Genomic DNA, 14,250 nt, shown 5'->3' with positions numbered 1-14,250 from the left:
GGTAATTACTCTCTGGTTAACATACTGTGGAGATAGCACAAGGCTTTTATGGTGATAAAAGCTCAGTTCTTTATTAGCTATTGAATTATTCTCTTTCCTATACTTTTGGAAGCACAGGCTTGTCAGATACTGCTGTCCAGAGCAATACATCGATGTTATCTTAATAAGAATAAAGTGTAATGCAAGAGCTGATGTCCATTGTAGGCTGTAACAGGCAACTTCTGGTGCCAAAAAAGTAAGCAAAATAGTAGTTAACTTACAGAAAGTGTAATAATTACTCATAATAACATGCCATCCAATGAAATATGGAAGTTTTCATTTTGATAACATTTAATTTTATGAACATGGATAAAAACAGGAATATTTTTTCAACTTTCACATTTCCAATAGTTTGAAATTTGATTGTGTATTGACTTATGAATATCTATCTGCGAAACAGGACCAAAAAATGTAACAGTTTCATAAGCAGAATCTTACTGTACTGTATGTGACTCTGACGATGTTTGGCAGGTTTGGCTGCTGCCCTGATGACATAATGCCGGCCACTGGCCCAGACTTCGAAGGGTGCCTCGACATATGTGAGGGATCCGGGGACTGTGGCTTGTGCAACAACACGCTGTACGGCTGCTGTCCGGACGGCTACACAGCGGCGTCTGGCGAAAACTTCACGGGCTGTGAAACAGGTGAATGTCTCTCTAGTGCGCTTTTTATCCTTGCCAGTAACTTTTTTAAGTTACTCTTATGTCCCGCGTTCAACACACTTCTACCTCTCTGTGATACACAAATCGTCGCTTAAGAAACAACACCGCACGTGAGACAAAAAGCAAATGTTTCAGGAGAGGTTAATAACTTTATGTGCCATGCTGGAATTGAATGATAGTTGGTGTTAGAAAAAAGACCGTAGCAGCGCATCCTGTTGGATTTTCCGTGAATTCACTTCATGAAAAGATGCTAAATGCTTACGTTTCCATGGAGAAACAAAAAACTAATATTCAAAAATATCTCACTTGTTTCTTAATTTTGCGAAAAATAAGTTGCCTATACCATTGTTGTGTCCTGTGGGTCCATGCATGCTAAGTGTTAAGTCTTTATTGCTAAGACATTTAACTTACTATACGGTGGTGGGTTTGACTGATGACTGTACAAGCTTAGGCAGTGGTATGACCCACAGTGCATTAGTTTGATTCTCTTTGGTTTAGTACAAATTTAATATACAAACCAGTTACATCAAACCGTTGCGAAAATGTTTCTGAAGGGACCTAAAATTTTTAAGATATTGACAGGTAAAACTTCTTCAAAAGGAAAAAAAATATTTGTATTTTTGATAGAATCATGACATTATTTTTAACTTTCTTAGCAGGAAAATTTTTTCAGTTGTAAATTCTTAAATGGTTTCACTTGAAAGAGAGAAGTAATTGCAGTGCAACACTGAGTTCATATATCAACACAATTGTAGAGTGACTACTTGAATTTTTCTTTTACTTCCAAATTTCAATTCCTGGATTAGAAATTGAATTATTTCCTAAGTTTGTGACACTTTTTTTTGTCTATGTATACAGACATTTTTTCTGGTGATTAAATGTGTAAAACAAGATGAAAAAATAAGTTTTAAAGCAGCTTTAAAGTACAGGTTGAATTGAATCGCTATGATTGTTTTTCCATGGCGGAATGAAATCAGTTACTAAATTATTTTTTTTTCTAATACTTTTTTGCGGCTGATTATTCAAGCAAACATGTCTTGTGTTATAGCTACTGGATAGTCCATGTTCTAACCAGGGGCAGCTCCATGGCTGGGCAACTGTTCAGGGTCCCGCGACTAGCAAAGCCCCGCTGGCTTTTTCCATTTTAATTATTCTTGTTTGTCTCGTTTTCTTATGAAAATATGGACATTAATGAAAAAGCGACAATTTAATTTTAATTAGCATGCATTCTTAGGTGCTGGTCAATATCTTTCAATTTTGTATTAAGAAACCTTTAAATATTTTCCCGCCTCATGAAATAATGTGATTTCTTCTACATTTGATAGTTAGCATTCATAAACCTAGCCTGAGTGTAATTTGTCAGGAAAATATCTATATTTGTTAAGATAAATCAGCGAAACCTTCATCAAAATTTAAGTTCCAGCATGGCTTAAAAACTTTTCAAAATTTTTTCCTTTCCCATAAACCCATCTTTTCCCTGGGGGCTGTTCCGTGGCCTCGGGCTCTCCGATAAGGCCCTCCACCAAAATACAAGACCCCGTAAGAGTAAATGACCCAGGGTGCCGCAGATTCTAGGGCCACCATTGGCTCTACCTCTACGTTCACTAACTGAATAACGAGCCAAAATCATGGCGCGCAGGTTTCTCCAGCACCACGCCCGGGGAACCAGCAGAAGAGGACTGCAGCAACTCCACGTACGGCTGCTGCCCCGATGGCTTCACGGTCGCCGAAGGCCCGTACTTCTACGGCTGCGAGGACAACTGCACGCAGTCGTACTTTGGCTGCTGCCCCGACGGCCTTACTGCAGGTGACTGCCTGAACAGTGTCATTGCATAGTTCACGAGGTTAATGGGTAAAGGCCGCGAGAATTGAGCAGTACAGATGCAGTGGTTTTAATCAAATTTTTAATGGCATTAATAGGCCTGTCACAAAAAAAGCATAAAACACTTAACAAAGCTTCTGGTTTAGAGAAATTAGTGCATGAAGTTCATCTTCAGTAGCTTCTTAAGGAAACGTTAATATCCTTATAAACATAATAATTTCAAAATAGTCAATTCTTTTTTACTTTTGTGGTCAAAAGAAAGCATAAATAAAAAATGGTGCCTAACTTTAGCAAATTTCTAGCACAAATTCTATTTAACAACCATGTTGTGTGGCTTGGTGCATCATGATAAAAAGTTTTAATGTCAAAATATATAATTTTTTAATTCATGTTTTTATGAAGAAAAGTTCACCTCAGATTGGCATTTTCAACATTGTGTTTACTCCAAAACAAATTAAAAGCACCGAATATCACACAATTTTTAGAAAAATGCACATGCAAAATTATCTTAAATGAGATGGAAATTTATTTGATTATAGAGATATTTCTTGAATAATATCATACAATAATTAGGGACCAGATTACATGGTGAATTGCGATAAAACAAAAATAACACCGGAAAGCAGTTCAATACACCACATAACATCAAAATGCAACATCATACCATATAACACCGAAATGCAAGTTATATCATGGAATTAAGCTGCATTTAACCAAAACTTAATTCAAATCATATAAAAGTAATTTTGTAGTGTTTGAAATTCAAGGAATGTCAATATTTTCAGACATAAGTTGCACCAAAGTGTATAGATCAGAAAAATTAATTTAATTAGTATTACTGTGCATCTTTTATTGAATCACTTTCAAACCACAAATGCTTGTAATTATTTGTATTATTCTGAATGTATATATGTTTAAGACCAATTTATTACAGATAATTTTTTTGTAAAAAATGTAACATTTAAATATTCTTACCACTATTTTGTGAGGTATGCATTACAAAACAGCATTTTAAAAATAAAAACAATAATACTGAAATCTTTTGTTTTAAAAAAGAAATTGGACTACAAATAAAACTCTAAAATCTAGTTGTAAACATTAAGTTATGCATGACTCATCGGGACTAACAAAATGAGCGCTAAATGGGCATGATGTGCATCTCTTGCTGTTGGTCTGAGAAAATACTGTATGTGCACTTTTATGTATTAATAGTAAATTATATTTTAATAGTCAAACAGTTTTTTGAAAAGTTTGATTTGTATCAGTTGTGGCTTCGGTTTCTCATTTTGAGGAGGGCGCATGATCAGCGGATTTGATATTGAATACCTCCCAGTTAAATGAGAAGTCTGAATTTTCTAAAGGAAACTAAAATGGGTCCCTTAAAATACTGTTTTACTGCAGTTCCGAAGTCATGAGCAGTAATTGTCAAAACTACAGTTTAATCAGATTTTTAATCTTTCTTGAGTTAAAAATTTATGCACAATACAATAGCACTAAAAATTAAAATAATAGAACTAAAAAATTATCTAACTGACTTCAGAGATCAGGTGTGGACTGGAATAGTTATTATCTCAGTTTTTGGTTGTATTTTTTCTTTTTGTTCTATGGGGTTTTGGGAAGAAAGACACCCATAGAACTGCCACTGATTACATTTCCTAGTTTTAGAATTTTTGCATTTATTGATTTTACATTACATTAAACTTTTGTAGCTTAAGCAACTAACTGAATTTGTTTCTTTGCTCTCGGTAAATTATTGTAGGCTCTACTCTTTTACAAATAGAACAGAATAACAATGACTCTGAATCTTTTTTTTTGTTATCTGAATCTGTTGATAGTAACTCGTCACGTGACTATGTATATGTCATAATCAAACAAAAAGTCCTATAATATGGTTATGTGCTTGAATTATTGAGGGAAAAATACTAATGGTCATTCCCTTAAAAAAAATGTCTTGCGTTGGCCAAGCCTCGGATGTTAACATTAAGTTTTTATCATTTTGAATAATTTATAGGTATCATTTTGTAGGTAGCTAATACATCAATGATTTAGCTGATTTGTGGTTCAGGCATGGTTAAAACTGACCCAAATATGGTGGCCAGATACTCAGTGACTGCAATTGGGTTTCAGTGGAGCACTCAGAATACCACAACTGTTGCTATTGCTATGAAGGGATTTCAAACAACTTTTGTTGCCCAGAGTTAAGACTGTAGTTCCTCATATGATGTGAAGAAAACAAAAATAAGTTCACATATATTTAAAACCGTTTTTAAACTCATGGCAGTTTTGTGTGGGTATTTTCTATTAAATAGTTACCTCAAACATCAATTTTTTTATTGCATTTTTATGGTCTCCTGATTTTTTAAAATCTAATAATTATATTTGTGACTTCTGTTTAGCTCTCAGAGGATATGATAAAGAGGTTTGTAACAGTTAATCCTTTCACTTTTTATTATTAATTTTAAGTGATGAGTCAATTTCTCCATTTCTATAAGTATATAATTTATTCCAGCACTGAGCCAAGCAATGCTATTGGCATTAACCTCTCCCTTCTCCCCTCCCCCCTACAAAAGTAAAATATATTGTGACAAGTCACAATTGTGCCCAGCTAAGACGAATGTTCCTTGCATGTACATAAATACTAAATACTAAATAATAAATACTAAATCTGAAGTTGCATGTACTTAGGTGTAAATTTCTGTCTTTGTTAATTAACTGGAAACTATTGATGACAATTCTCAAATAAAAGAGTTTAAATGAAACTTTTTGAATACTGCTGGCATGAATGTAAAAGTCTTGTTACAAATTTGACCACAAAAAATAGCAAGAATTTAAATAATTTGGTGCCTCAGCTTATGGGAGCTTGAGATTTATTTTTAAAGCTGATATTTTATTTCTATAATGACTCACTAAGCATGCAATAAAAAGATTTTTAACAAAATTTTGAAAATTTTGATAGTACGAACACATAAAATGTAAAATTAAATTTTTATGTACTGAAAACATGGTTTTAGTCACATAAATTAATCCTGAAACAGATTTTTTAAAATTATAATACAAGTTCGAGAATGACTTTTTTTTCTCATGTCATGTCTTTCCTATTTTTATATAATATCTTTAGAATATTTGTTTTAAAACTTTAGAAGTTAAGTTTCATATAATTTTATGCTCTGGAAGGAGAATCAGTTGTTACTGCTTGTGGGCAGGTTGAAGAGTGGTTAGATAAATGGCTCACATTCCTCGACTGTTGAAGGCATTGGTTAAGGTGTTGTGATGCAGGCATTAATCTCCTTGTTCCCTAGAGCAGTGTTTTTCCTTATCACCTGATAATGGACCGCAGAACATTTCAGACCAAGCGACGGACCTTATATAGGTCATAAAACATTACAATTAAAAAATATATATTTTTTATACATATGTAAGTTATTTCTAAGTTTGTTTGTTCTGGGCTTGTAGACATCAACATTTATCTTATTGATATCAACTGGATTCCATTATTTATCTAAGTTAGAAGCATGCTTTGTAATGGAAAATATTTTATGTTCAAAAGACAATTGTATTTTAAAAATAATGTTTCTTAGTTTGCAATTTTTTTTAAAATGTTTTTATTAATTTTTAGATTTTTACACATGTGGTCCTTAACAAAATTCTTTGGCATGCAGGTGGGCCATGGGAACTACTGCCCTACCCCTCAAGCTCATATCTGTAACGTCCCGTGTAGCATAACACATTGTGGTGGTGGCTTGGCAATGGGTGCTGGAGCTCATATTTGTTGTTTGTCCCGCAGCCAAGGGTCCCCGGTACGAAGGGTGTCACACGTCGTGCCAGAACGAGCGCTACGGCTGCTGCTCAGACGGCGTGACTGCGGCACACGGCCCCAACCAGGAGGGCTGCTGCCTCAACACGCCACACGGCTGCTGTCCAGATAACATCATCCCAGCACAGGGCCCCAGCCTTGAAGGTACGGTTACCGGTCGTCCTGTATTGTATGGGATCTCCCATGTTGTAGAGCTGAAAGGTATTCTTATGGATGTGGAACGAGATTTCTTTTATCCAGTGTTTTAAGATGTCTCAAAAATATGTCTTACAAATATCAGTTATTCATCACTTTCTTTGTTCCCACTGCTTATGCTATGTCAAGCGAAACGTCGAGAGATGGCAATTGCCAACAAGTGTTTGGTAGAAAAACAATTTTCTTTTTATGGAAATAATAACAGCTGCCAGGATCTGTAAATTAATTTCCAATTTGCTTTTTTTAATCTGTTAAAGTTTGCTAAGAAAAGTAAACACGATTTACAGCCACTAAAGAAATGAACTGCCTTGTGTGTGATTCTGATCATTTAAAGTAAAATTGTTGATTGATAAATGATTCTGATTTAAATTTATAAAAGCAGTCCGGCAGAAAAATTAACAACGAAAAGTAATTTGCAATGCTTATGAAATGCAACATCGGTAGGAATAGCAATAAATTTATCTTTTTTTTACGGGTCAGTGATGCGCTGTAAAGATGGGTTCTGTGCTCTGTGTCGGGACTTGACCTCTCTTGCAGGCTGCGGCTGCCTGTACAGCCCGTACGGCTGCTGCCCGGACAACGTGACGGCCGCGCGGGGCCCCAACAAGGATGGCTGTGGCTGCCAGTACACGAGCCACGGCTGCTGCCCCGACGCGTACACCCCTGCGGTGGGACCCCTCTACCAGGGCTGTCCATGCTACACCTACCAGTTCGGCTGCTGCCCAGACGGCGTCTCCATCGCCCGGGGTCCCCACGGCGAAGGTACTGCCTCTGTCCTCGCGTTGTTGGCATACTTCAAACTTCTTCCCTCCCTCAATGCACAATTTATGGGAGGCACATGTAACCATGTAAATTCTGTATAAATGTACAAATTATTTACACATTTTGAATATTTTGCATTATTAATAACATAGTTCAAGTGACGTAAAAAATTATTTTGATTCAATTTTTTTTTACAGAGTAAATGTAAAATACGTCAATTTAGATCATTACCAATTTTTTTTTTTTTACTAAACTTAACAGTTTGCCTGTCAAAACAATTTTATACATTTACTGATATAATGTTATCATTTAAAATAGTATATAGCTCATTGAACAAACTTTGATTAAAATTACTTTCATTAAGTTTGAAGTATATTTCACTCTTACTCGGAGGAAAGAGAATAAATATAATTACTTCACTTGAAAAAAAATGTGTGCTTTGGAAATTATGTTATAGCCTAAATTTGCACAACTGTTACTTTTGTCTGCAGTGCATTTCAGGTCCACCTGTGGTTAATAAATTTGGATCTACACTGGTGCACTGTGTTTTGTGTGCAGAGTGTGGCTGCCAGAACACAGAGTTTGGATGCTGCTCGGACGGGAAAACACCGGCTTCTGGGCCACAAGATGAGGGCTGTGGTTGTGAGGCCTCCAAGTACGGTTGCTGCCCCGATGGCGAGATGCCAGCGCAGGGCGACAACTTTGAGGAGTGTCTCGACTCACCAATAATTCCTTCAGGTGCAACTCACAAAATAATTACCATACACAGACTGTCTACAAATACCTTCTCAGGAACTTTTCATAAAATATTTGTATAACTCTTCTCTATCATAAAATAATTTTTAATATAGTGAAAATTAAATATAATAAAGAAAATTAAACATAATACACAATAGATCAAATATTCACATATATCTATAGATTTTTAAAATACGAAAACTAAAGATTATTTATAAATAATGATCCCATGATTTTAGCAGACAGTATCTATTTACATTGAAGGTGTAGTAATAAATAATAATAACATATTTGGTTGCATGTGAGTGCATTATCATGTACTCTTCTACGACATTTTAGATATGGTACCTACATATATATTTTTTTGGCAGTTCATAAGATAACATGTACATGTTTCAAGCTGAAAATAATTTATCCTTATTATTCTAACCAGTAATGTTACAGAGTGTACATTATGCTAAAAATGACATGCAAAAAGTTTTTTTTTTCCATGTGTTTCATCAACAAACTGCTGGTTTAATATGCTGCATTGATGGACTTGGGGTTAAAATACATACATAACTGTCTTCTAAATATTAATTTGCCTTACAGTGTTCATAATAATACATAGTCCTCAAAACCCCATTATTGCCTAAAAAAAAATTTATTTCCACTGACTGCAATTCATTAATTTTTTTTTGTAAACTTTGGTTTTGGTTGCCTAGATGCCCCGTTCCACTTAAAATAACTTATGCATTAAATTAGTATGTGACTCAAAAATGAATTTCTCTGGGGACACTGATGTAATAAAGGTTTAATGCTCAACTGATAGTGATGATCGGAAATGCTTGTGGTGAGCGACGGAGATGGTGCGCTCGTGTCAACAGTGGCATGCTTGGAGCCCACGGACAGAGGCACCTGCAAGGAATACAAGGTGAAGTGGTTCTTCGACGCCGAGTACGGTGGCTGCTCCCGGTTCTGGTACGGAGGCTGTGAGGGCAACAACAACCGCTTCAACAACCAGGAGGAGTGCAAGGCGATGTGCGTCGAGCCCAAGGGGAGAGGTGAGGCATGGCGACTGGACCGCCAAGAGAAGGGTCGTGGGTGGAGGGGGGGGGGAGCAGGCACAGTCCCCAGGGCCCAGGCACCAGGTTGAGTTACAATAATTTTTTTAATGCTTGGGTTCACCCTGTTAAAAGAACAATGATTATAACTAGGCCTATATTGCTAAGCGTATAAATATGTAACAGGAATCTGTACACGTTCTGCAATACCCACAGGTCACGTGTACAGTTATGGCCATGATAACGTTTACTATCTTTTGATTTCTTTTTTAATTGTCTTGAGTATGGTACTTCTGATAATAAGTTAGTAATAACTGTGGCACCTCAGATTTATATTTTACCTCATGCCTGACAAAACTATTTGCCGCCAGGTCCTTGGTTTCTCTCTATGGCCTTATACGGCGAACAGATTTAATCAAGAAATGTGAGTGAGTACACCACATAACATCAAAATGCTCTTTAATTAACTATGCGACATTGAAACATAAGTTACTATTCATGAAATAAAACTGAATTCAAACAAAACTTTTTCAAATGACAGATATTCTACTAACATCAAAAATTCAATTGCTTTATTATGATGTTTGTAACAAAATGTAAGGACCAAATGGATTGTGAAAATTAATTATGTTCCCCAACTGATATATTTTAGAATAAAAGATTCTGATGTGTATTTAAAACAATAAAACTCACTGATTTTTTTTTAAAAAGTAATTTTGCTTTAAGAGTTTAAATAATAAATTTTTATTTTATTTTATTAATGCAGTTTTTGCCTGCCTTACATCACACTCAAAAATACACTGTTTTCATGAAAATAGATAAATGTTTTATATCATCATGTTGAATATTGCACCGTCTTCATAAAATAAACAGCATTTATAAAAATAAAACCACACACTGACACTATTAATATTAAAAATGATATTGACCTAAAAATAAAATCATAAAATCTTGTCATTAACAATTAGGTCAAAAATTTATGACGAAACAAAGGCTTCCTTTGTTTGTTTCTATTGAGAAGTATGGTATTAACTCAAGTGAATATGTTTTTACTTGTTAGCTGAGTATACAACAGAACACAATATTATCCATTACAGTGAGTTTCTACACTTGATTTAACAAACATCGGTCTGCCACGTTGCTGCCAAGACTGGCAGATGACACCTGCCAACTGTCACTTCTCATAAAAGTAAATACATTACAGTTTCCTTGCAAAATACAGTATGCACATTTTCCAGTCGTGAGTCGAACTGGCGACAAACTGTTGTTCCTCCGCAGCTGCTTGTTACCTGCCGAAGATCTCCGGTCCGTGCAAGGAGTACCATCCCATGTGGTACTACGACGCGGAGAGGAAGCAGTGCGGCCAGTTCATATACGGCGGGTGCCTCGGGAACAACAACAAGTTCGAGACGCGGGAAGAGTGTGAAGGGCTGTGCGTGCTCCCGGACACCGTCGGTGAGTACAGCGACCAGGGTTCCTTCCTTCGTTACGCACTCCAGACATAGGACGGAAGAAGGCAACGGCGTTTACCATTTACTTGTGGGTGTAATGCTGCAAGTATCCACATCCAACAAAACAAACTTGCTTTGTCAATGCATAAAATTTTGCATCCAGTATCTGAAAAACAGTATTATTATTAAGTTATTTATTATCACTAACTGTTGAAAGGGATACTATATATAACATTAGCTGTCATCCCAATCCTGACATGGTGCGTACTCACCTTCGTATTTTGTGATGTTAGGAAGGAAAAAGGTTGCGTGTGGGGGGGGGGGGGGGGGGGGTGGGGGGGGGGGGGGGAAAGAGGTTGACCAGGGTGATGGATATAGACTACCTCCCAGTTAAATAGAAAGTCCGAAATGTGGAAAAGTAATAGTCTGTTAGGCTTTTTTTAATGCATTTCTGATGTCTTGTTTTTATTTTTTAATCTACAGTTAATTTTAGTAATGGGGGTTGTGGTGGAGAAGGGGGCTGATCACTCCCATTGTCCCTCCCATAGGACAGCCACTGATTCCTGATGGCAAGAGAGTACATAATCAAGAACGTTTGTACCGCAATCTGATTTTAGAAGCTCCAGACTTAATTTCACTTTAACACTGAAAAAATTTAATTGAGGTTACTTTGATTAAATACAGAAAGTAGGCCAGAAAGACCAACTATTTTTTTTTAGAATCTATCTTATATATAAAAAATAAAATAATAAACAAACTTATAAAGTTATAACAGCAGTAAATATCACGAAAGACTTGCTTGGTTTGGTATTCTTTTAACATTTAACTCGAGATGCTATAAACTGTATTTTGAATTAAGGGTCTCTGTGGTGTATGCTGCATGTCTGAATAATGGCAGGGACATGATGGGTACAAGGTGGGTACAAAGCAAACTAACTAAACTAACAAAAAAAATTCTTTTATTTATTTTAGAAGAATGATGTTTGCTGCTCCTGTGGTAATTTCGAATCAAATTTCAATCTAGGAATTCTATTAAAATAGGGATGGAATGGTTGAATTCTCAAATCCTCGAGAAACCTAGAATATCTAATGTTTGAAGAATTTGAGATTCAAGAAAATAATTCTAAAAAAAAATTAAGAAATGTTATAAATTCATAATTTCAACACTGAAAACTTTATAAAAATCATATTACAACAATGTAAACATCATATTACAGTTTCCAAAGATACTGTACTTTTGATATGTATTGAATCAGTAAAATTAGTTCGTAGAACTAATGTGTAAAGGGTCAAATATTTTAACAACATAGTTAATACTGTTAATTTTATTTTTGATGACAGACGTAGATTCAGATTCGAAGGGGTAGACTTGGAAAAATACATTTTAACATTTGGATTCGGGAAAATTGGGATAAGTCCCATTAATAATTCAAATAAAAACGTAAAAATTGATGAATCAGTTACTATACATGAATTATGTTTTCAGGAATATGTTTCCCAGGGCTCTGGTAGTGATTGTGAATGTTGATGCAGATGTGTGTGAGCAGCCACAAACGGAGGGCCCCTGCCGCGGGAACTTCACTCGATGGTACTACGACACGGAGAGTGGTCAGTGCAGACACTTCTCGTACGGCGGCTGCAAAGGCAACGGCAACAACTTCCTCACGGAAAGTGCTTGCCAGCAGAGGTGTTTGCAACGAGGCAAGAGTCGAGGTAATTGACTTTGATACTTAGCACGTACACACTGCAAGTGTCTGACTCAACTTTGTATGGTAAAACTCTGTTAATAATTTGCTATGCCTTAAGTGATAGTGTTTATTACGGTAAGATGTGAACTTGGTGGTGTTGACTGTGATAGATGAGAAATTCAGCTAAAATTGCTTTTCAGTACTTTTCATTTTAATCAATAAAACACAAAATTTATTAATGGTGTTCACCATTGTCAGTGATGAGGCTTTATATGGAATTTCTTGCCGGTTTGAATATACAAACTGAAATAACTTGTTCAAAGTTAATTATTTTTATTAAGATTTGAGTCAGTCTTAAAAATATAACTGAACTTGGGTTGTTTTTTTATCATTTCAAACACCACTAAAGTTTGATACACAGCAGGTGAGATGAACCTGCAAGTAGTTTTTGAAACAATATAAAAATGGAATCAGATAAGGAAATCATGCATTTTGACTGATACGTGGATGCATCTTGCATGGAGTGACCAGTGCTTGATATGTTCTAAAATAAAATAATCATGTGTACAGGAAATGTTATTGTAAACCTGTAAATGGTTGAATAGTGATAAAGAACAAGAATATACAGTAGCGTTCCGCTAATTCCGACTATATGGCACTGGACCCTGTCCAGATCACGAAAAGTTTGGATTAAATGGAAGTTGCCTTAAAATGCATGTAATTAAAGTTTTACATGGAAAGACTACAAAATCTATTTTTTTTCTTCATAACAACAAATTTTCCTTCAGATAAATTTTAGTTTTAATACTACTGTATATGTAGATCTAAGTTCTTAACCTACGAACTGACGTAAGATTAACAAAACAAAACATCTTTGTAATTAAAATTCTAAATGTATTGTTTTCACAGTTTTTTTTTAATCCAGTCTAGGTTAACCAGATGTCCAGATGAGCGGGATCAGGATTAGCGGGTATCTACTGTAATGCAAAATGTATAGTTTTACTATTGAAAAATAATATTTTTAGGTTATCATAAAACTTATTTATGACAGATAAACATGTACATGAGCAGCTGAAAGAGTTGATGAACAAAAAAAAAAGATTAAATTGATTGACCCAGCTTTAATCAATCTAGAGTTTTTTGAAGTGAAACTTCTTTGCTGTGGTGGCTACAATTTTCCAGCTTTACGAAAATTCCGATCGCATGAAGGGAATAGTTAGGTACGTAGTGGGGGGAACAGTAAAGGAGGAAAGTGCGTCAGTGGTAACGACACTCCAGTGCATGCACTAGCTGTCGAATGGGGAGACAGAAAAAAGGGGGGGAATGGGTACTTAGCGGAGCATGCTATATGCTAGTTGTAACGGCCGAAGGGGGTGATGGCAGGGGAGAGGTAAAAATGACTCAGCAGTGATGCTAAGAAATTCTCGTAACGCTGCGCTGCTTGTGTTTGTCTACTCTTCAGTTATTTTTTTTTAATTTGAGACTCTACTTGCATTGTTACTATTCTCAATTATTAGCTCATGTTCAATAAAAAATACTAATAAATATCTCTATACCTCATAAGCAAGAAGTTTCACTTCCGTCATGTGTGGACTCCACGCACATACTTAAAGTTGTAATGCTATTTCACTGTGGAAGGCAACACACGTGGCAGACCTAACACCCTCATGCTGCTCTGAAACCACGGAGCATGGGCTGAGAACAAAAGGCAGGCACTGGAGCTCAGCAGCCCAGGCCTGCTCCCGCTGTGTCGCCGAGTCCTCTGATTAACTGGCAACTTGTCCCTCCCCATAGCCTCGTAAAGCCGCGTTTACACCGGCGCAACATTGTTGGCAACACATCCTGGCAACAAATATTCATCTTCCCGTCAGTGGGTGGCTAGCAAACTTGTTATACATGAGCAGCCAGTTGTGGTTGAGGCTCCACTGGGCAAGGTTGTGTGTGCACTGTAGCCCCTCTGGCTGGCCACTTATTCGTCGATATGAAGTGGAGTCAAGAAAGTGGATTTACTTTAATAGAAATGTATAGGAGTCGGC

The 14,250-nt window shown here is 36.1% G+C and overlaps 1 protein-coding gene across 4 annotated transcripts in view; it reads left to right on the top strand.

Annotated features, from left to right (window-relative positions):
* LOC134530672 (papilin) overlaps window positions 1–14,250 on the top strand; it is a 411,300-nt gene that overhangs the window by 347,722 nt on the left and 49,328 nt on the right. For all 4 annotated transcript variants that reach the window (XM_063365723.1, XM_063365724.1, XM_063365725.1 and 1 more), the window contains exons 20-27: window positions 511–683; window positions 2,341–2,508; window positions 6,308–6,481; window positions 7,070–7,294; window positions 7,853–8,032; window positions 8,899–9,075; window positions 10,354–10,530; window positions 12,060–12,239. In XM_063365723.1, the coding sequence (XP_063221793.1) occupies window positions 511–683; window positions 2,341–2,508; window positions 6,308–6,481; window positions 7,070–7,294; window positions 7,853–8,032; window positions 8,899–9,075; window positions 10,354–10,530; window positions 12,060–12,239 (1,454 nt within the window). The remainder of the gene's footprint in view (window positions 1–510; window positions 684–2,340; window positions 2,509–6,307; window positions 6,482–7,069; window positions 7,295–7,852; window positions 8,033–8,898; window positions 9,076–10,353; window positions 10,531–12,059; window positions 12,240–14,250) is intronic.

This window comes from Bacillus rossius, chromosome 3 (genome assembly GCF_032445375.1).
Source record: "Bacillus rossius redtenbacheri isolate Brsri chromosome 3, Brsri_v3, whole genome shotgun sequence".
NCBI lineage: Eukaryota > Metazoa > Arthropoda > Insecta > Phasmatodea > Bacillidae > Bacillus > Bacillus rossius.
Note: the sequence above shows the minus strand (reverse complement) of the source record. Positions and strands in the feature narration are given on the sequence as shown.